The sequence below is a fragment of the Pseudochaenichthys georgianus genome, chromosome 2, assembly GCF_902827115.2.
Source record: "Pseudochaenichthys georgianus chromosome 2, fPseGeo1.2, whole genome shotgun sequence".
NCBI lineage: Eukaryota > Metazoa > Chordata > Actinopteri > Perciformes > Channichthyidae > Pseudochaenichthys > Pseudochaenichthys georgianus.
The window spans coordinates 10,143,625-10,168,155 of NC_047504.1; the positions used below are offsets into that span (position 1 = coordinate 10,143,625).

Below are 24,531 nucleotides of genomic sequence, written 5' to 3' on the forward strand. Positions count from 1 at the left end.
GAGGGTACTACATTTCTCCTGCCCAAAAACAACATAACTATCGTGCTGCAACGCTCCAACTATGGCAACTGGGCAGACAGAAAAACACTTGGGAAAACATTCACCCTCTGACCACATACAATTGAAATGCCAGTGACACACCTTGTGCTTGTTTTTCGCCTCTAACAATGTTTTCAATATCGGACACCTTTCCACACCTAGCAGAGACATGGTAAGAATTAACATGTTCATTATGCTAACCAGACACAACAGGCAGGAAGTATCTCCCGTAAGCTAGCAGTACAAAGTGCTAATATATATATATATATATATATATATGGTCAAATTGAAAGTCCCAGCCATTGCCATGATAAAAACCACTGCAATTATGGCAAGACAGTCAGAGACATTCAAATAAGAGCCATTATTAAAGCAGTCCCTCATGGAGTTGGGACTGAGAAACATAATTAGCCCCCCCAGAATATACAGTAACACATTTACAGGGGATCACTGGCCCACATGGTCCATTTATAGCTGGCATTAGTCTCCCCTGACCGGGCTTAACGCTGCCATCTTTGTCACTGGCAGAGACGCTGTCCCCCCGCCTCCCTCATCAGCCTGCTGAATGGTCAGAGTGATGACTGCTGTGTGTCTGTGGGTGGCACAGACACAGAGCGCCAGTCTTCCACCCCCTCGGCAGAATACCGCTTCAGTTGTGGGCCCCTCCGTTCACCACTGTAACATTTGCATTTTGCCCTCAATGGGCGCTCTATCCTCGGCCTGTGAGACAGAGAGTGGCTGCCTATAGGCTGCGGCCGCCAGCGGAGTCGTAAATGTCCTCGTAAAAGGCGATTTTAGATTACATCCCCGTGGCTCCAGTCGCCCTAAATAAGGAAACTAGTGCCCTGGTGGTAATCCAAGCCATTGCTTTCCGGTCCCACATCAACACTTCAAACCGAGAAACAATATCGGTGATTTACGTAGGGACGAATGTTGGGGATTTGGAATGTGTGTGTGTGTGTGTGCATGCGTTTCTCATGTAAGCCCCTTGCTCTCCAGCATCACAGAGAAAAGGCTTTACTCATACTACCTCAAGTGACATCTTTCAGGAGCTAGCACCGCGCTCAGTGACGTGATCAATGGCAGTGTGACTGGCTGTATTGGCAATCCAGAAAAAACAATCAGGCAGGGAGATCATGGGAAAAGCAGCTAAAGAAATGTAGGGTCAGCACCAGACTGTGTGGGCGGCGGCCATGCAAAGGTCAGGAAAAGGAAGTAGGGCAATAAAATACAAGAAAGGAATCCCATCTAAAAAGGGACTTACTGAAAAATACACTCAGGAAACTGAAGTCTTCCCCAGTTTATCCGATTGTCCTTCTCAGCGCGAGAGGAGGAGGGCCGCTGTGAGAAACTGACACTAATTTTTCTGACATGAAGCCTGTGATATGTGTAATCCCCTTAGAGCATAGTCGAAGAACCTGTTGTATCCCCGCTGACCAGGGGAGGCGGGGGGGTGGACGCGCTCCTCGTCTCTCAATGTTCCCTCAATGCCTTGTCCCCGCATTACATCCTGCCTTTAATGCTCAGTCATTTGCATTGTTGAGCAAATACGCATGGCTTACGCTTATCCGTTTGGCCGGGTGTTTTGTTTACAGATATTCATATTTTAGGCTATAAAAATCTGAATAACAGTGTTTCTTGGCGTGCAATATCTCCTGGAAACGATCCTGGAATGATCCGTTCCAGGAAGTTATGCCTCACCACCACATTTAGAAGATGAAACATAAAAGTTTTCCATTTACGACCACGTAGCTTTCTCTCTGGGGGTTTTCTCCGAGGGCCTTCTTCAGTTCTTCTCCTTCATAATGTCTTTCCGTTTGCTGTGAAAGAGATTCTTTTCCAGGGCCACTACCCGCTCGTTATGCAGCCTATAACAATTCACAAGGAGAACACTTTTGTGAAAGCCACCAGCTATAAGACACCAGGAGAGGCACTACAGAAGGCTGCAAAGAGGCCGAGCCAGTGACCCTAGCACCAGGTGAGGTATGGAGGCACTGGATGCACATGGACAGGGCTTTCCTTCATCCTCAATCACAGAGAATGCTCCCTCCGAAAGATCCTGTTTTATTTTTGGGCTCTAATGGATCCGTTCTGACTAATGGATCCGTTTGAAGTGCGGAGGCTCCAGGACACACAGAAAATCCATTATGATCAGATCTGGTAATGGAGAACATGAATCGATGGTGAACAGTGGCTAAAAACAAGTCAAACCGAAGAAGTAACCCAGCTGATTATATTCTGATCAGGCCTGCCTAGAACCAGGGTGTATGCAGGAATCCTGAAGTCAGATGTCAGACCTTCTTTAAGACCCCTTCCATACATTTTAAGACCTCATCGCCACTTTGAGTTTTAACCGGTTACCTTGGCGACACACTTTACCTCACATTGACTATATACAGTATTGATTGTCCTTCATCCTTATCTTCCAACCATTTGGACGCAGACTTGCATTTCCCCATAACGATGTTTAACAACCGGCGTAAACGGACCGTCGCGCGCTATCAAGCAGGGAGCGCACGATGTCCTGTTCAGATGACGTCAAGTCCAACGGGATGCCATCAATAAACTCCACAGAATCACACTACACACCTACGCCATGACTACATTCAGGCAGACTGTAGAACACAACCTCTCTGGACAATTTATATATTTATTGAAAACAAGCTACAAAATGTAATACCTTGGAAAAAGCCTTTTTAATAGGCTTAATTTTCGCTAAATTGATTTATCAACTTTTAATACTTTTTAAGACCCCCTGAGAACACTACAGAGGAATTGGAATGCAAATAAGGAAAACAGTGCAGAGCTCAGGGAATTAAGAAACAATAGCCACACGCATACACAAGATGCTGTGGCCTCCGCAGTAATTAAGTGCCTTTGTTTCACAAGCTGTAATCCCACAGACGGAGGAATAGTACTGACACGCCCAAGGAGGAGAGGGAGAAAACACGCCCACCCCCATGTGAGATGTCTAATATAGGCTGTGTGAGTCTTAAGCCTGTGTCCATTTGTTTGTCTCTAACCGACACCATTTGTATCGTTTGGTCAGGGTTTCCTTCGGCTCACGTTGATTCCCTGCAGGTCATTGTGGTGGCATCTGAAAATAGCGTTGAAAATCACATGCTAGGGCTGACACTGTGCAGCATTGGCACTGCAGATCTGCCCTGTGTGTGTACTCAAAGGGATCATTAGAGCAGGGCACTATGGCCATCATGGTGCAGTTGGAATACAGTGAAGATGTCAGGAGGAGATCGATTCTTCTTTGTAACGTCTCGGCATTGAAAAGTCCAATGCAATTAATGAAGAGGACTCTCGTAAAAGCCTTCATTTTTCTTTATTAAAGCTCTAATGGGATTGTCCTGACTTGCAGACTATATTACTTTGAGAATTGTGATATACTTCATGCAGGTTATGAAACGAGTTTTCCACACAGGAGGAAGTAAGGAAAAAAGGGCACTGGCAATTTCAACGTAGATTATCAGGCGATGGCTCCCTAGCCATGCTGGTGATGGTCAGAGTGGCTGCAGTGTGAGGCACCTGCAGAGTCCAGGTCCCGGCCGCTAATCCAGCTGGAGGCAGGAGCCTGCTTCAGTTAATCTGATCATCTGTGACCTGCTGAGACATGAAACCCACCCTCCAGAGCTCCTCTAATCGGCACACACACATGAAGCCGACAGGTACTCGTATAGTATGTGCAGCACGTTTTAAATGAAGGGTGTCACTCTCCTGCAAACACACACTTCGACAAATACCAAAAGAAAAAGGCTCAGTCATGACAATGCCAGAGTTGATAGGTGAGTCACGGCTAAAAGACAGAGCCTGCTTTTCCCCCGTGCTGAGAAGACAGACCTCGTCAGCTTTGCACTGGTGCAAGCTGTCCTACAGCCGTGTGGAACTCTAACTAACCACGCTGGTGGGTTTCATAGAAATAGGTTAAGTTGATGCCCTAGTTCGACAAGAACTGTGCCACCGCCCCGAGAGAAAACAGCCGGAATCCAGGAGGCTTTCTTTTCATTCCTAATTTTACATTTGCTAACAGATACCTCATTTTCAATCAGGCTCAAGCCATCAAAGCTGCCACCGCTCTGCAGCGTTTCTAAGAATATCACAGCAAAATTAAATTAAACAAACAACACGAGAAAGGTACAACAAAAAAAAGGCTAGCCTACATCTTCTTTTCCCGCTGACACTATCGACCGCGTGTCAGAGCGTGTTGAGGAGTTGTGTAAATCCATAAAACAGATAAAGGCGGATAATGAGATGGAAGGGGGAGAGCAGATCTATTCATCAAAGCCTCTTTCGAACACACTCAGCAGATAGGGGAATGTTGCATGGCTGCTTACTCTCCAGTTTGGAGATTAAAGCTTTGGTTGCTGACAAAGAAAAAGTTGAGAGGTATTCTAGTGTTGATTCAAACTACAGAGAGAAGTGGAGAGCCCAGTAACCCGAGTGGGAATTTAGAAGCATGCTAGCACTCCAGTGAATCTTATCTTTGTCTTTAATGCCTCACGGTTATTCATAGCCCTGTATACATTATGAAGTCTGTTTCCCTGACGTCCTAAAATATCTGTTCCAAGTCAGCGAGTGATCAGAAACACAAAGAAGTTATTTATATGTCGCAGCATGCTGCTTTCTTACAAGATATGATAAACTAAACCATGCAAGAACCTGGTGTTAAATGGGAAAACACAAATGCAGAAATGTGGTCGTTATATGCAACCAAAGGGGAATAAGGTGCAGCGTCGCATGGATCGGGACGTTGTTTGTTGGTTTTGATGATGAGGCCTCTGAGGAGGCTTTCTCCCCCGAGCTGAGCAGACTCTAAACCCGTATGGAGATGATGAAAACAGTCCTCATAATGTGGAGAACGCGGGAGTGGAGAGGGATGAATGAGTGTTTACACTTGGTTTGAGTAATAAGTGCCCTTTGGTTAAAGAGATGATCAATACAGCCGGGAACGGAGACTCAAACTGCCGCTGAGCTGCAGGCTGTTTTATCTTAAAATTGTCATACGTAGGTAAACATATTGATCTCACTTTGGGGTGTCACATTACCCTGGTGTTGAAATATTGCTTTTGTGCAGCCGAAAAGAACAAAAGACTAAATGTTTCTGACTGATAGCTAATTTCGAATACCTACAGACGTTGCAAAATACAGTCATAACAAACCATTTGGGCCGCAGACAGCCCCAATCCTCCCCATCAGCCTGCTCTTTCCTTATAGAACGTTGACTTGAGTAGTTTTCAGAGCAACATCTGTTTTTTCACAACTAGGAAATGCCTTTTTGGTAAAAAAAAGAAAGCCAAAATAAATTGCTTCCAGTAAACCGTGTGTGAAATCATTAAACGTGCTGCCACTTCTCCTCCCCCTTCATCCTCATCTCCCCCCTTCATTCCCTCACCCACCGTGGGTCCACCCTACTCTGTGACGGTGTGCGCTGCCAATTAGTGTCCCCCACCTGTCGCCGTGGGTCACTGGCACCTGCTGGGTGTGAAATTGGCCATCTCACTTTCGCCCATGAACTTTGCATGGCCCCCCCCCCCCGGCGGCCCAAATACACACACACAGTCACACACAGATATGCTGCCGTGACCTAAGGCTGACCTTAATGGTATGGCCACCCTGCGTGGTGGGGGCAAAAGAGAAGCCTGTGATACAGTAATATCACTTGCTTGGCGTGCGGATTAAGAAACAATCCCTACTGGAATTGTTCATATTACCATGCGTGTTTTGGGCTATCAAAAGATATTCTTAAGCTTTGACAGCTTGTATTCTCTCCAGTGACATCACCACAAACTCAGGAATAAACTTGGGGAGTGGGCTGGTATTTCTGAAAGGAATAATGCCCAGACTATAATTTATGCTTTAATAAAAGACGCTGAGTTTTATAGTTTTTTGTGGGAATTTACACTTGGCTCGGCTGAACAATAAAGCATAATTTAAGAAGTAAAATCAAAGCTGAATAAGTGTGCATTGGTATGACGACATTAACCCAGCTCTCCCTCTAACAAGACAGCCTTTAATTCACTAGTACAAGAGTCACTTCCTCAAGCTTTATCATTTTACCCCAATTTGCAGCAGCAAAGCTCTCGCCCATTAGGCCTGACGTTTATGTGGAAAGTTAGATTGGAATAAATGGTCTTATACTCTATGGGACTGGATGGAACAGCAGTATTGTTTTTGCAGCCATTTTCAGACATGTTCACTACTTCATCACTTTGATGCTGATTCTTATCTTTCATCTAATGAGTTAATGGCTTTTTAAAGTGTGCAGGAAGAAAAGAACAAGCATTTTTAAGTGCTAGTTTTGAAATGGCGGTCTCCATTGGGCTCGTCTGCAGCACAGCGTAGGGAGCGATTCGCAAGAAAATATAGCAGGCTCCGCTTTCACTGCGGAGTCCGTCACTGCCACTCGTCAAGCCTCACTTGGATACGAGTCAGAAGCAGAACATTTCTACGGAGAAGGAGTGAGTTCGCAACGGGCAAACGCTATTGTCACTTTGACAGGAAGTGAACCCCATGTCGATCACTGTCGGAGCCGTTTACACTCCTCATTGTATTAACAAGTCATTTAGATACTGAAATAGCAACGTAAAAGGCTTCGTCTTTTTCTGTTCCGACACGTCTTCACATGGGATTGGGATGTCACACTTCTTCACAACAGCCTGTTTGACACAGTCTTCCAGTCAAACGATTAAAACAAGTGTAGGGAACCCATTCTGGTGTAGGGCCCCTAAAGACTGCATTTCTCTTGCCTCATTAGATGGAGCCAATTAAGAAGATCCATCTCATTATATAGGCTGGCCCCTGGGGGACAGCTGGGCCTGTCTGTCTTACCGATGTCACTCCCTAGGTGTGTGTCTGTGTGTCAGTGGGGGGGTGGTAGGACTGGTGGAGCATCTTGAGCTCTGTCAGTGTAAGTTTGTCCATTTTATAATCAGAGGAGTATTAAAGAAGCCTGACGGAAGCAGTCACACATTTCCTGGATTAATTTATGTTTAATATGGATTACAGTAAACGCCATATGCTTCTGTATACTAGCAACACAAGCAACATGGTGGCATCTGTGTCCAGGAAAGAAACAACAACGCTGTAGCTATTGATTTTTCAAAGCATGATCTACATTTTAAATTGTGTAGGCAGAACAGAGCACATCCAGGCTCCTCTAGAGTAGATATTAGATTAGGACAACTGAGTCGGGCTCTGATGGGTGATGATGAAACTACACATCAATAATAAATGAGAGCAATACTAAAGGTCATCATGCAGCAAGCCTCCTGCCTGACTCACCATACATCTGCCTTCAGCTTTACTGCAGAGGTGCCACAGCAGCATCCACTACTGCAGCAGTACGGCAGTTTCAGTCCTTTGAAATCATCAACTGTAAGGACGGCATCGATTCTGCACTGATTTAAGGGTTTTTTCATTTTTTTTACCACGGAAAACATTGCATAGATTCGAGTACTTGCACTGTGGGCAGCGGAGAGCCGTGGAAAGAGGGGGATGACTCAGAGATGGTGGGTGGATTGAAACCAGGGGAGACTCTGGAGCAGCAGATGGGCAGATTTTCAGCGCGCCGTCCCTCCATCACGCTGCAGGCGGCTCACCGGGTGACGAACACCTACTATCAAAGCTGACATGCCCAACACAAGTGCCATACATATTCTGTTCTGTATAGCAGACAGAAGTTCAAAACTAGATCACCGCGATATCATAGTGTATAAGGCAGAGACAACGGGATGATTTCCTGCAACTAAACCCATGTTCTCACTCAAATTAATAACTTTATTATTAGCAGTTAAACACGGGGAAAATCTAAGAGACGCATCAATAAACCAGACAATTTATGTTGAAGGTCAGCGGTGCACCGAGTGCTGCATGACGGTTTGGCGCACATCTTGCAGTAAAAATGGTTGTGTTTACTGTCCTTTGGAGTCGACTAATAAAGGAACATTTTAACTTGAAAGCAACAGAAATAAATTCTCCAGAACAAGTACATTTGAATAATAAAATATGTATTTTATTTTAAGTAGTAGTTGGCGTAAAGTAAGATAATGTAAATATTATATATTTATATTAAAAGCTTATTTATTTTACTCATTTAATGTTTTTACTTTGGCTGCCCACACTAAAGGGAAAAATTGTTCGTTTAAAATGCTGTTGCTAGAGGACATGGATTGCAAGGAAATACGGAATGTAACTGATGGAAAAAGACACACACACACACACACACACACACACACACACACACACACACACACACACACACACACACACACACACACACACACACACACACACACACACACACACACACACACACACACACACACACACACACACACACACACACACACACACACACACACACACACACACACACACACACACACACACACACACACACACACACACACACACACACACACACACACACACACACACACACACACACACACACACACACACACACACACACACACACACACACACACACACACACACACACACACATCAGCCTCTCTGATCAGTGCATTAGTCTGGAGTAACAACCATCACTTTGGAAATATTTATCTCATTTAAAGAACGATTATGCCATTGACTCTCAGAATCCCCACTGAGGTTTTACTGAGGCTGTAATGGACGTTCAAAAGCTTTCATATACACAGAATCAATGTTATTTTCTGTGACACCATTATAACATACAACGCTAACTGGTCATGAGACTTTAACAGTGAGCCGGTCTGACTTCCTCCTCCCTCTCTCTCTTATCTGGTCCTAACTTGTTTTCAGCTAGACCCCGGTCTGTGGGGCGTTAGTGGTGAAATCACATGGATCAAATGAGATTTGGCATGGTTTGCACAGGGAAGACAGCGAGTGTGCGAGCGTGCGTCTGCGTGCGAGGAGGCCTGTTTAAGGAACATCAGCGGCGGGGGTCTCCGAGGGGCTCATCAAAGCATGCCGTGTCCACTGTAGCCCCGCGCTAAGCTCAAGGCAGCGCCTCATTGAGTCTGTGTGAATGACCCCGGGGGAACACCACCTCCCGCTGCCCCCATGCATTCCCCTCCACGCTCTGCCCAGGGTGTGGCCCAGTTCGAGAGGATTACGCTGAGGAATGCAGCCGAGCCCATCTTTTAAAACAAGAGAGGAGAGGAGAAGGGGGGTACAGGCCATCGGCATGAAGTCCATGTTCACTGAGGCTTCCTAAAGATCCAGCTAAATGCAAAAGCCCAGAGGGAGGACGTTGCAGATAAATCAGAAGAATCTCTAAATTAAAAAAAAGGGGGCTAAGGCATGTGTTTGAGTTGGATTGGTATATACTACCTTAGCCATTCAAACACTTTCCCTTCTTGCCGTGTTCCCTCGCTACTTTATTTGCAGGTTTCCGTCATCCCACGGTCCTCAAAAAAACTGCTCTTTTGAAGCCCAGATTAAGATGTTCTTACAAAGTGGGGGAAACCAGGGCACCTCACCCCGAGGGGGCTTCTGCCAAGAGTCTGTGACACAAGTGAGAAAACACCACACACACCTGGAAGTAGCTTCTATTGTTGCTCCTGCTCGACCACTTTTCTTTTTGACAACCGCAACTTGACATGAAACATGATAGTGCCAGGATGCACGAACCCCCCCACCCCCCGCCTCTCAGATTATCGAGGTCCACTCAGGCGTGGGGATCACCTGGTTAAATCTGAGTGGAGTAAAAAGAAACTGTGGGAGGAGAGCCTTAACGGACCATGGTGCTTATTTTTTAAGCATTATTTTCAAATCTGCCCACGTGTGTTATGTCATATTTGTGCAAGCCGTCAAAAACTTAAATTGAGACAAACGCTCTTGTGGACAGTCTTTTTTACTGCAGCGCAGATAGAGACCTTACAGAGAGAAACATAAGCACCAACAGAAGGCTACCGTCAGAGGCACGGCCAACGTGACATCATCACATGACGGCTGGGATTGCAATAAGGTACTATGTCCCACTCCACTCACCCCCTCTACCAATATGTCACGGTTTCCATGGTCACACAACACAACAAGTATCTAAGGGCTTAAAGGAAAAGGCTTCAACCACGTCTCATCGTTTGTGATGCTGCTGGCCTGTCTTCATGTGCTACTGCAGTGACTGATCTCAATGGAAAATACTTTAAATCATCGACTTGTCTCCGTTTACCACGATCTGTATTAACGTTTAAATCATTCTGGCTGGTTTTAAGGAAATATGTTAGTGAAAATTGTGTATTTTCCGATACATTTCCAACTATTGTTAAGGTCACCAGTGTCACATTTTCATGCCACAATGAAAATGAATGTCGCCCGGTAGATATATCATGTCGACCAACCGAATGTGAATCCAGCGTTCATTGGACAGAGATGAAGCAGCTCGTCCTATTTTGAGAGATGACAAATGTAGCATGGAGATACTATTTCTAAAGCCCACACTGGAGGACACAAAATAGTCCCCCAGGCATGACACTATAGAAGTGCTGAGAGCAGGGAAGTGGAGGCCTGACTCCACATCTCCACTTGACCTATGGAAAAACACACTATCGGAAAATGCAAAAACACATGTTCAGCGCGCCTGGTCTCGGAAATGTTGCCATTTGACATTCTGGATGCTACGCCCGTCCCCGTCCTTGGCGTGAGACTTCAATAAGGAGGGATGTACACGAGTGCAATAACTGAATTATGCTCTCAAATGTAATTTATATCCGGCGAAAATACACGAGGCTATTACCGCACCTCCGCTCTATTTCTTGCCAAGAGCGATGACAGCAACTTCTCCGACATTGTGTTTAAAATGACACCTTTTAAAAAGCTGCGCTGCAGAATATGATTGCTCGACAAATAGTCGGAAATACGTTTCATATAAATGTCGCAACACCTGGTAAATAAAATGTCTCTCCCCAAGAATACCTTTTTAACCTTTTGAACTCTGGATGAGGATTGTCAAACATGTCAAAAAACATACAAAACAAACCTTAAACACGCATTTTGAGAGTGTGCCATCACCTCGGGAGTGTTTTACACCAACAATAACCAGAATTCTTCACTGCCTTGGCATGCCGGCCTACCGCTGCTTGACAAGTGCAACAACAGAGTTACACCTCCTACTCAACCGCTCTCGAGCCGTACCTTTCACTTGTTTATGAGAAGGACGCGTCTGATCATTGGCCAAGGCACGCCTGGCAGCACACAACCCTGGCATGATAACCCTATCAGATGAGAAGACCCAGGAAGACGATACGGGCGTAATGGGGTGGAAATCAGCCTGCCGTGGAGCGAAACACATTTCCTAATGCATAATAAAGCATTCATTCTCTCAGCTGTCACGAGCAAAGTCTTGGTGGGAAAGGGGGCGAGCCGGAGTCAGAAGTACAGAGCATCCTGTATTCTCGTTCTGTCACTAGCTTTTATGGTGAAAACAGGGGCATAGAGAGTGTGAGGGAGTGATTACAGTCAGATCCGTCTATACATTTATCAATTTAGCAGCATTCGGCTTACACAGAAGCCACTTGGTCATGGTGGCCGAACTGTCGAATTCAACATCCAAATACCAGCATTTAGAAAGCCCTTATTTAAGATGCACCAACAGTCCAATCCAGAGTTACTTCCCGAGGGTAAAGTAACTTTACAGATCAGCTTTTTACTTTAAAGCACAGCTGAAGCACGAGTTGCCAGTGGATACGTCCTTGAGAATCGTGTAAATTAAAGGTGGCACTATGAGGTAGAGCAGGGGTGTCAAACTCAATTTCACCACGGGCCACATCAGCATTGTGGTTGCACTTAAAGGGCCGGTTGCAACTTCAAGACTATATAAAAATGCATATATAAATATGTTATATATATATAAAATAATGTTATTTCCTCTGCATTGGATTATTATCGGACAGGGTAATAACTTCATAATTAACTACGTCTGAAAGCAGAAGTCTAGGGAAAATAATTGCAAGTCTCTTCAGTGAGAATGTCACAAAATGATTTAAAAAGAAAAGTGAAATCTTGAAATAAAAGTCTAATTCTGAGGAAAAAGTCAAATGAGAGATGCATTGTGGGACATGTAGTTTGTGTGCTTCTGTAAATCAGCCTGTAACCGTTCTTTGCAAGCTCTTGTGGGGCCGCATAAAATGAAGTCGCGGGCCGGATTTGGCCCCCGGGCCTTGCGTTTGACACCCCTGAGGTAGAGTGTCCGGGTCATTTAGCTCGGTCATGGAAACAGCAAAATCATATCATGTGTGGACTATCCATGTCAGGCCATCCGCTGCATGGTGAGACAACACATCGATCCCGGTTGGAGTCAGCTGTTAGCTCATTACGGTATAACAGCAAGTAATAGTTCACCACCACGAGTCAAGAAAACAGCTGATTGCACAATGAACACAACTTGTTTTCATAGTGTTGGATAATCATGGACTGTGAGCAACTTGCAATAAATGGGGCTTTTACACAACCTTAAGATCTATATGGATTAATACAAAAAGTAGCAAGGCGTAAGAGGAGGGATAGTATGTATACATGAATCTCTCTGTTTTGACATTGGCCTCGTACACAACCTTGAAAAATGTAAAATGCCCTCGCCACACACGGCACTGCTGTATATGTGGAATGCAGCTACAGTTCACACTTTAAAAGAACTGTATTCTGAATCAGTGTTCTGCTCTAGTTTCTTTGGCTATTTATCATTGTCACCACTATTTTTTTATATATATATTGTTTTATCACAGCTTGAAAATAAGCTTTTTATTTGCAGTATGAGGGGGCTTGTATGAAATGATCTCATTATAATTGCCTTTCAAAGGGTCTGGTGTAGAGCTAATTTAAGATATTTTGCGAAACTGTAAGGGTGACATTCTCATAAGAGGGGCCAGGGAATAAACTAGAGACCCGTATTACAGAAGTAAATACTTCAACATGGTCTTAAGGCCTTGAAGGTAATTACATATCAACCAAATGTCAATAATAACAACTAAATCCATTTATAAGTCGAGACGATGTCACATGAAATGCCATAGTTACAGCTATTCTTGGATCATTGAGATAGAAACATTGCAAAACGAGCCGTGGCTGTTCACGTTGATGGTGAGATGTGAGTGGCAGTTGACACGCATCCAGAAATAGAAGCCCTGGAATGACTTGAGGCGATCAGATGTTCACCCTCATATACAAATGATGGACAAGGCACGGTAACATTAGAAGACCTTATCGCACAAAAAACTAGACACACGCACACACCTGTGGTGACAGTGAACATGACAACAGACCTCCTTGGCCTTTAACTTTATAGGTCAGACTGCTCTGCTAACTGCAGCACAGCATGGAGACCTGACACACATGCTAATTTGAGCTGACAACCTACACCCCCCGACCATTAGAACCCACAAAGCTGTAACATTTTATGTCAGATACTATATCGGTACTGCAGAGGTGAAATCTGATTTCTCATATTTGCTTTAATTCATTTGACAGTTCCATGAGGGTGTGTGAAGAGAAGTGAATTAGAGAGTAGAAAACATAATTTATGTTTTACCTATACCAATGGGAAACACATGTAGTTAAAGTGGAGGATGGATCACAGCAGTAACCTACATTTAACAATCCTTACCTTTAACGAGTCAAAACAGGCGATCACCCTCCCATTTTCCACCTGGCAGCTTTTGGGTGGGTGGGCAAATTTGCATTCCTCATCGCTGCGTGAACAAGTCCCTCTCTGAAACTGCCGGCACACTTCCAGGGTCAGCCATTTTGTGTCCCGTATCGAGGCAATGTTTAGAGCCATGGCAGCAGCAGTGGCCGTGGAGCCGGGTGGAGCGAGGCCACTTGGTTTTTAAAAGGAGGCGATCCTCTGAGGAGGCGTTGCAGAGTGTTCCAGTTAAAAAAAATAAAACGCACAACAACTAAAACTGATGGAACATGCAGCTATAAAAGATCTGCTTCAGGTCAGCGGATCAGGTTTGTCCTTGTGGACAGGAGAGTGGAGGTAATGGACTGGCAAAGTCTCTGTGACCGGAGCATGGGACTGCGCTGCTGTTTGGGAGTTTATCAGTCACTCAGATAATTGTTCTTCAATCAGTACGTCTCAGGTGCAGACCTCTGACAAGGCCAAGGGGGCATAATCAGGGACAATCTCTACTGGTAGGACCAACGTCCCCAAAAATGACCTTCGTATGACTAATGATGTGCAACGGTGGATGTTTGGGAGCAAAAGTAGAGCAAATTTTAGATGCACAGGACACTAAATGTGTGGCTTTCTGTTAAAGTCTTCTGTACCTCCGCTCCCCGAGCTTTGGCACGTTGGCCAGCGGTGCAGTAGCTCCAACGCTTCACTTGGTGTTTCTTCACACAGAGGACAAACAAGCAGGTCAAGGGTGTTTAAGTCCTATCACAACTGCAGAGGGGGGAAACCTGGAGCTCTTCAGGAGCCCCGAGGGATCTTCAAGTAAGGATGTCGTCTCCCAAGGCACTTTCCGATATCTGGAATGGAGCAGAGAAAGAGACAACAGTGTGAGAAAATTGTTCGCCAAATATGATGGGCAATACATTTCAACTGGCATTAAAAGGGTTTTGTGTACGCATGTCAATCTGAATTAGTGTGCTCCGGAGGACCTCTAAAGGGTACCGGGCTGATGAACCAGGGAAAAGGCAGTTGTGAGGATGTTCAGTCGCACTTGAGTTTAAGTCCCCAGATCACTGCTGTGGGCCATTGTACGAGCCGGTGACTACATGCCCACTGGCTCTCCAACATATTGCGCACAAAGCGGTGAATAGTAAAACCCTGTGTGCTATGAGAGCGTGGACAAGAGCGTGGAGTCGGGGCAGAGATAGAGAAAAGCCCCAGGGTCCAACCCGCCCTGGAGAGCCATGCACGGCGGGATGGGGCAGCCAATAGAAAACCGCGCAGCGCAGCACTATTCCGGGCAGCCGTCCAGCAGCCACAGAGGGACCGAGACAGATGCATATGCAAGCGCCAGACGCGATTATGACGCTGCCTAGTGTCCCGCAATACTCACTTGTCTCGCACTGTCCAAATTAGACACTGGCTCATTGGCAGAGGCTTGTCAATTTACATCCACGGGGGGAATGTGCGCCTTGTCCTGTAAAAGGTACTGGTCTCTGTCTGGAGTCGTCTAGGGAGAAAATTGGGACAATTGGTGGAGCAACAATCTGAGGAAGTGACCTTTAGCTTGAACGTACGAAAGCCATTACTAAGCTACTGCGCAAGGAGCTCTTTCCTTGGCACATCTGGAAATGTTTTTCTGCTAACTGGGGGCGGGAAAAGGGGGTTGAGGACACCAGCCTGCGGGAGGAGAAGGGTTGTAAAAACATACAGCTTGGGTTAAAAGACTCCCCCGTTACTGTTTGGAACATATAAACCAATGCACGAAAAACAGACCAGACAAGGAGCAAACACAGAGAAAGTGTTAAATACTTAAACACTTAAACAAGCTCTAAAAGGCACATGACAAGTTCAGGTGGTCTTAATGAAGGCTTGCTGAGACTTGTACTCAACCCATCAATGCTACTGTAAAGGGAAGAAGAAATCCCTGCAGACATTCTTTTGTGCAGGTCTTGTCAGATTTAGGTGAGGCTTAGGCACAGAAAGGTCCATCTTATCTTAGCCCAACCTATTTTTGTCCTTTTATCTTGTAAAAGTAAAAAATCATCTTGGACTGAAACATGTTCTCTCTAATTGGAGATTTCTGAACTCAGTTTGAGGTCTGAAATATCAAATAACTCAAAAAGGCCACAAGAACAAGACCCTATATCCTCGCTAGTGCTGCGTACCTGGACTCACATTCAGGTTCGGACCCAAGTCTAGAGGTTCAGGTTCAGACCTGAACCTCTAGACTTCGACCTCTAGACCCATGGCTTGTGTCAAGTTGTGCGAGTAACTAAAGTGAACTTATTGTGAGCTAATTGTCAATTGAAAATTAACTCATACTCACATCAACTCAAATTCAAACTCGTCAGGTTTATTGTGCTCCCGTCCAACTTGTGTCTACATTTCTCTACAAAGTACAAATGTAAAAAAGAACACTTTTTGCCACTTAGTCTACAAATGACTTATGACAGCAACTACAGTGAACTACTACAAAGTTCAAACATTTATTTCATTTACCAAACTAAAGTAACCGAACAGTCCCTGAGCTGACTGAGCCTAAATCCCTAAAACGTTGCTGAAAGGTAGAGTGTAGAGTAAACTATACGCATTACACTGTTACACACCTACTATACAGTACAGGCTACACTGTAGTGACAGTATAGTCAGAGTGTACTGTATGTCTGTACACCATGTCTTTTCTACAACTCTACATGTGTACATTATACAGTACATACTACATACATAGTGATGTACATACATACTGTTAGAAATTAAAATCAATGTTCATATGGCGTAATTTTTAATTAAATACACTATTTAATTTAAATCAGTTTTATTCTGAAAAAAACGGAAGTTCACACTATTAACGTAATACTTTTATTCTGAAAATTATTCACTTCCGGTTAGCATTAGCATGTGGCGAAATGCTAAGTTTTAAACCGTGAATCGAAGGTGAAATGAGATGTGATGTTGTACACTGAGCACACTGGGATTAGCACTCATTTATTGCCGCTGAATAACGTTCATCAGGGAATGTTTAAATAACCACAGACACCAGAATGATGTAATTTAGCAACAGAAAAAGGCAGGAATTGCATTGGACCCGCCCCCCGACGACGCCGGCCAATGGGAGAAGACAGGAAGAGCAAGCCAAGAATTGATCTCTTCTACCTGCTGACCTGGGCTGACGGGAGATGAGGAGAGCGCCTCCTTTTGTAATTTCATTTGTACACCACTGCATCTTTTGTGTAATTAAATGCTGTTAACTTTTATAAGCTTCCCTTGACTCTTTTCAGTCTCTCCTGCCTTCAGGGAGGTTTTAGATGGAGTCCAAGTACCGGTTCCCGACGTTCCGGTTTTAACCGAGACTTTTTACAAGTCCAGTACCAGTTCGGCGTACCGGCTAATCCTCGCCAATGAATAATAATGATTTGCCAGTCACAAAGAAAGGTAGATGCTACCCTTTGTGGCCATTATCCTGTTCCGAGCCTATGAATCCAGACCATTGTCTAGCTAATCATATTGTCCTACTTTAGTGCTGATTATGTGTAATGAGATGAGAAGCTTCCTCGCCCAATCGTACTGACGCCCAGGCTCCGCTCTCAGAGGCAGGATTTAATTTCACACCATCTCCCCAGGGAGAAAGCCAATCGCTGCAGAACAGAGTCAGGTAAGAATCATGTCAGATCTGACCTTTAACAATTAATCCCTTCTTATTTTTAGAAGCCATAAGAAGTCTGTTATCAAGCTAACCTACTTTGTCGGAACGTGTGAAGGGCCGGTGGCGCCATTTCTCTGTGAACTGCCCTGGCCTCAAGTTATGCGAAAATTGTTAGGGGGACACAACCATAGTTTTTTATATTTGTGTTTGGAAAGCTGGGGTTTACTGGCTTACAGTAGCTCTGAAAGCTTTCATGAAATCGAGTAGGCCGAGTGTGGATAAAGGTTGGTTGAGGTCATCTGAAAAGCTCACAGGGTAGCCGGCTCAACAGGCAACACTCAAACAATGTTTGTCATGAGAGGTATTTAAAACAAATGGTGATGACTGAAGATCAAAAACACCCTCGTGTGGGCGATGTTAGGATAATAATCATGCAGGAACATGACCGCATGTCTGTTCCCATACAGACGGACTGTTGAAGGTTTGTGTAATATCTAGAAGCAGGGAAATTGGACTGCTGCTGAAGCAACTCGTTTCCTCATTATTATGGGTGCCGTTATTCAAAACATCTGCCCTGAGACTAGGCCTTTTGTATTAACTACAATTAAGATAATCTATTCAAGCATTTAGTACGTTACTGAAGTTGAAAACACACATGTAATGGAAAAAAAAACCTGTGATATCATCAATTTGTGGATGCATATGTTTATATATATATTATCATAATATAAATTGCAGTGTGCTTCATCCAATTAGCTTTAATGAGATGGATGTGTAATAGGGAAATAACGCTGTCGTAGCATGTTAGCTAATGCTAGGCTGAGATGATTGAGGCATCCTGAAACATACCAAAGCCCCCTGCTGGAAAGTAAGCTGTCATACGGGGGGGGGGGGGGGGGGGGGGGGGGGATGTTTACCTCTGTCACATAACAACATCCTAGTTTAACAGCTTGAAGAACCCAAACTCACAGTGGAAGAATATAATTTGGAAAGCTCAAGCTGAGCTAAGTTTTGTCTTTTGGACAGTGTGCCTCTGGCTTGGTAGAGGCTAGCTTAGCTTCTGCTAGTGCATGATCATTAGAGAACATGCAGACTGGCTTAGTTTATGCTGAGCTTAGCGGTCGAGCTTCAAGCACAATGCCACTAAATTAAAAAGGGAAAGACAGATGGTCAGCAGGTAGGAAGGGACCATGCAGCGGCCACTGTTCCGACCTCAGAAACAAACACCCTTGACCTACCAGGTACTGATTTTGCAGTCCTTCTAGGGACTTGTCTTGTAATCTGTTTTCAGCTACACATGACTACTTTTTGAATAAACCTCAAGAGCAAATCCTGCACATCCCTGTGTATCCTGTTTATCTTAACTTCCCGAGGCTTTGTTCCCTCTGTATCCTCAGTACACACAGTGGACAGACATGGTGACCTGATAAAGAGGGCAGAGATGTGAAGAAAAGGATTTTATGGATTACTGACGCTTACTAAGGCCAGCTGGCAGGGGCATTATCTTGGTCAGTCTGCTTAATTGAATGAGAGTCAGCAGGACTGGGGCGACTGGAGTGAAAGTCATTGGCTTGACCTCTGAATACCACGTATGTAACCCATTAGTGTGGTATCTGAGCGCTGGTCTGTGCGCTACAGTTTATCTCAGCTGCTTGTATTTGCTCAGCAGAGACGATAAGCTACCTGCTTTCCATTGGTCCAGAGCCTTGTGACAATGTTTACTGTGGCATCAGCCAGGTGTTGCCAGCAGAAATAATGAAGAGATACTAATGACTGTGACAGACGGGAGCTGGGTACCCGTGTGGCTGCATTTCCATTTCATGCTGGAAAACCCACACTTCTATGGTCATTTGCATTGCCAAGAGGAACAAGTGGTCAATGTTTTTTCAAGGCTGTGGAGAGAGGGACTCATTGTTCAAGTGAAATAGGAAAATGTTCAACTTCCAGTGAGTAATGGAAAATGAACGAGGCTCACAGTAAAGGTTTTATCAAAATGTCCCCAACCTAGCTTTCAGGGTGACATCACCAGCTTGCACAAATGTTCCCTTGCAGCCTCCAGGGAGGATCAGAGCAGGGCAATACCATGCAGCCTAATTCCCGTTTAGTACTAGACGTTATGACGCTTATGAAATTGTCTTTGGCATAAGCTACGTCTCCTTGAGTGTAATATCATCAAGTGCCATTAGTGATAAGGATGCGTGAGTGAGCTCAGTGGAAGATATACCAGGACTAAGCTATAGTGTTTGAAAGGAGACACAAGAAGCATGTTCACAGTCAGCAGAAAGGTGTGCCCTTTATCATAATAGCCTTAGCTAAACCACATTGACCCGGGTGGCCCTGCTCATGATATCGGGATGGCCTTTTCTCCGCTTATTTCGTAACACAAAACATTTGACCCCTTCCATTTTTATAAGAACGAGTGTGGGGTGGATTTCCCCTGCACTCTGTAAATGGACTTGTTTACTGTGTAAGTGTTCTTGTCTACTCAATGCTTAGCCACAGGACTCGGGCAAGTCATCAGCTAATTACAGTATAGTTGGCAGCCATAGGTGAAAAGCGCCAATCTGATAAACATGATGATTAACAGCGTACCCAACATCTAAGGTGAAAATTGTACAAGCACTACATCAACAGCGGCTGTATTTTGATCACTTCCACTGAAATATTAACCGAGACTCACAGAAGGAAAATGCTACGTTAGATTAAAATTCTTGTACTTTTGAATAAGAGGTGAAATTATTGATATCTCAAGTCGTTAAATTACAGTTCTTGAAAACACAAGAGCTGGATGATTCAGCACACTCGCCCTCGTGTCACAGAGTAATCAGACTCCCTCTTTCATGCAGAAGACGTCTGAAAAAACCTACCGACTACTAAATCCGCTTAATACCATCTCGAGATGCAATTTGCACGAGTCGATTCAGAGAAAGGGGATTTCTGTCTGACAGGGGCGTGCTGTAAAAGGCTCGGTACTTGTCTGAGACTTATCCCATTCTTTTCTCAACAGGAAGGGCTGAACTGATGTTCCATTTTAGAAAACACCCACTTCCCCTTGGTTCACAGCCACCCTGGCCTTTTCCATGCAGGCGCTGATGTCCACTTTACTGCTTCAGGCCCATCGCCTAGCACAAAGCTAAATCTGGATAGACAGCGGAAAGCCAGGGACACGTCGTCGACCATGCCGCATCTAACTCAAAAGGTTAATGATGATGTGGGCCGTATTAGAACTGTGAACTTCCAGCGTATCAACTATGAGTGTCCAGACGAGAGTGTAAACCCCTGTTCTGAACACACAATCCCTACCCTTGTTATTTGGAAAATGTGTTACACGGAAAAACTTTGTAGGAACAAGGCAAGTAGTGAAAAAGCAGATGCTACACAACACAAGTTTTTCTCTAGAGAGTGAAGAATATGAGCTTCTGACATTTGCACTGAGGACGGGGGCACTGCTGTGATAATGCCTCTCCCTCAGGAGACGTATGAGAAAGTCCATTTCAGTGCTGGAACCTGCAATAAGGGTAGTTACTGCATGGCTGCAAGTACTCTGTGCATTAACCCAACACACACACTATATATATATATATATATATATATATTTTCTGCCCCTTTCTTTCCTCAGTTCAGCCTTTCACTCTCACAGATAACACATTCCCTCTCCTCCCTCCCCACCCAGACTGGTATGCAGCACACTGCAGCAAAACTCTTTGAGAAAAAACAGAAAAAGGCAGCCAGTATGACCGTTCTCTCCCACCTGGTTCCTGCTGTGAGCCTCTGTCTGTCTGCTGTCCCGAACACAGGAGGCACCGGTGCTGCTGTGGCACTGAGCTACAGCGCAGCGTTCCCTTCAGCGCCTGCGACTGGAGTTAATGACCATGTGAACTGTTGTCATTCCTCGCGAGCTGCCGAGTGCTGCAGCTGGAGGTCCATGCCTAGACAGGGATTTTCTCTAAATGTCTCTCTCTCTCTCTCTCTCTCTCTCTCAGCAAGCAAGCGTGCTAGGCAGGCAGGCAGGCAGGAAGCAGAAGAGTGTCTACTCCAACTATCTGGCTAAAACACTTCCAGCCTCCCCCCCACACCCCTAAAGCCAGCCTCTTCCTGCCCACCAGCCTGTAGCAAGGCCCTGCCCCTTAACAGCTCCAGCCAATAGGAACACAGCCCCCCAGCTTTCTTATTGGAACAGAGGAGACTAAGTAAAATCTGTGCTTACAGTAACAACCTCTGAATGCTCAATTTAAAACGGTATTTCCCAATTCCATGCACAACTTTTTTTAATTTTATTTAGAATCTGCACCCCAGGAATTGTTTTCTAATAGAAACACAAAGACAGTACTTGTTTCAGAAGACAGCAGTACGAGTAAGCAATAATCAAAGGGTTGCTGCAGTGGCATGCTGAACATCAGCCATGTCCTTGTCTATGTTCTATCATCCCATTTAACACCATCCCCCCAGGAAACCGGAGCACCACACCTCCTCCCCCTCCCTCTCCTCTACCTCCCCTCACCAACCGTCCTCTAAACTCATCTACTCTAGACACGCCACGCCTCCCCTCGTCTCTTTTCCACCCCTCACCTGTGCATTTCTCTACTCAAAGATATCTTTCAGGCTCTTTTCCAATCACATTTTACTGGACTGGAAAATTGGACAGTTCTGTTATTGTTATTGCATCAGAATTTGAAAAAAAAAAGAAGATTTGTAGGGGCTGGGAAGTGGGAGTCTGGGTGTGTCTCCTCCCCCACTCGTCCTCTCCCCTCCGCCCAGCTGATGACATGCTGGTTGGCAACATATGAGCCGTGAAACCGGAGCGTCACAGAACTGATGAGTCAGAGATCCAGCTTCATGACTTTTCGATCCAGATTCAATAGAACAGCTGTACCGTCTGTCTCTCCCTCCCTCCCTCCTCTGCCTCCGTCTCGTACAAAGGTTGTGAATGACGCAGCATTTCGTTGACATCAATGAGGCGAAACATGCTTTGCAGTCCCATCATAAACAAACCGTTTGATTATGCATTAATGGCAATAAATAATCTCATGCTCCGCAAGGAAATTGATTTGTCAAATGGTTTAGGGGAGATGGGGGGGATTAAAATCTCCAGCATGATAAATTGTCTACCTCAGCAAATGAAAACCGACGTCAACCTAGCACCTGTAATGAAATAACACAGACAAGCGCTCTTCCATTAAACGAACAGGGAGGCGGGGGGGTGTCAGCCTTTGTCAAAAGCAAAAGTGTCACCTTCCACCTTCCTGGAATGAAGTCTCACTGTGCCATGCAGCAGTTTAAAGGAGCAGCAATGCTACAAAGCAACAACTTGGTATTACTGCAGGATACAACTTGGCAGTTGTGAAAATGTGCTCATTATGTCAACATGTATCCAGTTGGACAGGCAAGGCTGCTCCACCATGCCCGATACATTCTCAATTTCTCATTTGGCTGCAACCGATTTTTCAATAACCACATTACTGAATAACTGTCAATAAATGAATAACAAGCCTGCTTTTGTTGTCGCAAATGTCCTAACAGCAGACCTCAGATAGCCTACCTTCTAAATAGATTTGCCTGACAGGAAAACAAACAAAAGGCCGGCAGACAAACAAGCTGAGGCACTTCCTTTCCACATGGTACCCCCTCCCCTCTTATTATCCCTGTCCTGTATGACCGCAAACGGCTTGGCTCACTCACAAGCACATTTAGGAGCCCAAAGCGGCTTCATTTTAAAATACAATAGTATTCCAGAACAATGGATAATTACGGCAAATGAAGATGGTTAAATCTGTCTGATATTGACCCCCGGTACAGAACACTGAATTATGTGGCACTACTGGATAGTTGCACACGACAGAGGGAAAAAAGCAGGGCTCAGAAATAGGGCACCGAAGACAGATCAATGAAAAGGCAGCTGTCTTTTTCTATTATTAGCCGTAATCAAATATGAAGCGGCAGAGAGTTGCGCTTCCTTCCTTCCGCTTGAAACCCATTCTGGTAAATCGGACACACAAGGCCACATGATGACAGAAAATAAACAACAGGCTGACAGATAAGTAGGCTCGTGGTCAACCGGTGTGTTTTGGAGCCGGTTCAAGGCTGTGGACCAAAGATCAACCAGGAAGTACTGGATTATTTGCATTAAAAGAGTTATTGGGTGGGGTCAAAATCGTTTCTGTATGTTAATCTGATCCTATCAAACATTATTGCCCATTTGTTCCCACTGCTAATTTTACAAAGTACATTCATAATGCACTGTGGATTGCTAGGTCTTACTCAAGTGAACATGTTACTGTTATGGCCTTAATGAACACCACATATTCCACACAGATGACAAGCCAAAGTTCTTCTGTTCTTAGATGTTAATTAGCATGTACATGACCTAGCAGATAGTCTAATCACAATGTATTAACCTTACCCAGGTAGAAAGGCTCCTGCTTAGCCAACCTGCAGTAGATTAAATTGTGCTTCCACTTATGTTTCATTAGAACAGTTTTATTTGTTCTTGCACACGGCAATTAAATCCAACTATCCATTAATCAAGGTGCCATTAGTTCGTTCTGGGTACACTGTAACACGTGTGCACCGAGAGGCATGATGACAACTCAATTGTTTTATAATGTTGATTGTCATAAATGGAATAAATAACTAATTGTTTTTTACTCAACCTACCCCAGATTAATGTTATAGATTACTTCAATTCAAATAGTTTTATTAGCATGACCATAATGACATACAGTATTGCCAAAGCTGTGTACAATAGCGACATCTATACATAAATATACATTTGAAAAGGTACTGTTAAATTCATAATTTTTTTTAACAAATCCAAGAACATGTTTTCTTTACAAGGAACACAATGTTATTTTTGAACATGAACTAAACGAACACGTAGGCCTATTGTGCAAGATAATGCTGAAAGTTAATTCATTTAATATATAAATAAGAAAATAATAAGAAAAAGACGTGAGATATGAGACCTAGCACACATCATGTCCTATAAAGCATTACATATGACAGTGCAGGAGAGAAACACTACGCATGCTGATTGTATCTTGCTGCTTTCACTTGTTTTCATTAGCTCTGTGCAATGATTATGAGATAGCATAGCAGTCCAGACTTTAACGCATACTGTTAATGATACTTGACTGGTCTCATTGCACCTATTTGAGCCACCTCTGCTGTCCAAAAGAGGCGTTATGTTAACCAAGTGTGTGCAGAAACACCAGAGGCAAATGATGCTATCTGCTAAGCTAAC

The 24,531-nt window shown here is 44.4% G+C and overlaps 1 protein-coding gene across 10 annotated transcripts in view; it reads right to left on the reverse strand.

The window, feature by feature from the left end:
* The window catches only part of mbnl2 (muscleblind-like splicing regulator 2), a 41,978-nt gene that overhangs the window by 17,219 nt on the left and 228 nt on the right, over nt 1-24,531 (reverse strand). For 9 of the 10 annotated variants that reach the window (XM_034101205.2, XM_034101182.2, XM_034101169.2 and 6 more), the window contains exon 2: nt 13,634-14,502. In XM_034101205.2, coding sequence (XP_033957096.1) covers nt 13,634-13,807 — 174 coding nt within the window. In that variant the 5' untranslated portion in view covers nt 13,808-14,502. Of the gene's footprint in view, nt 1-13,633; nt 14,503-21,042; nt 21,338-24,531 lie in introns of those variants that run through there. The other variant, XM_034101156.2, reaches the window with a different exon arrangement.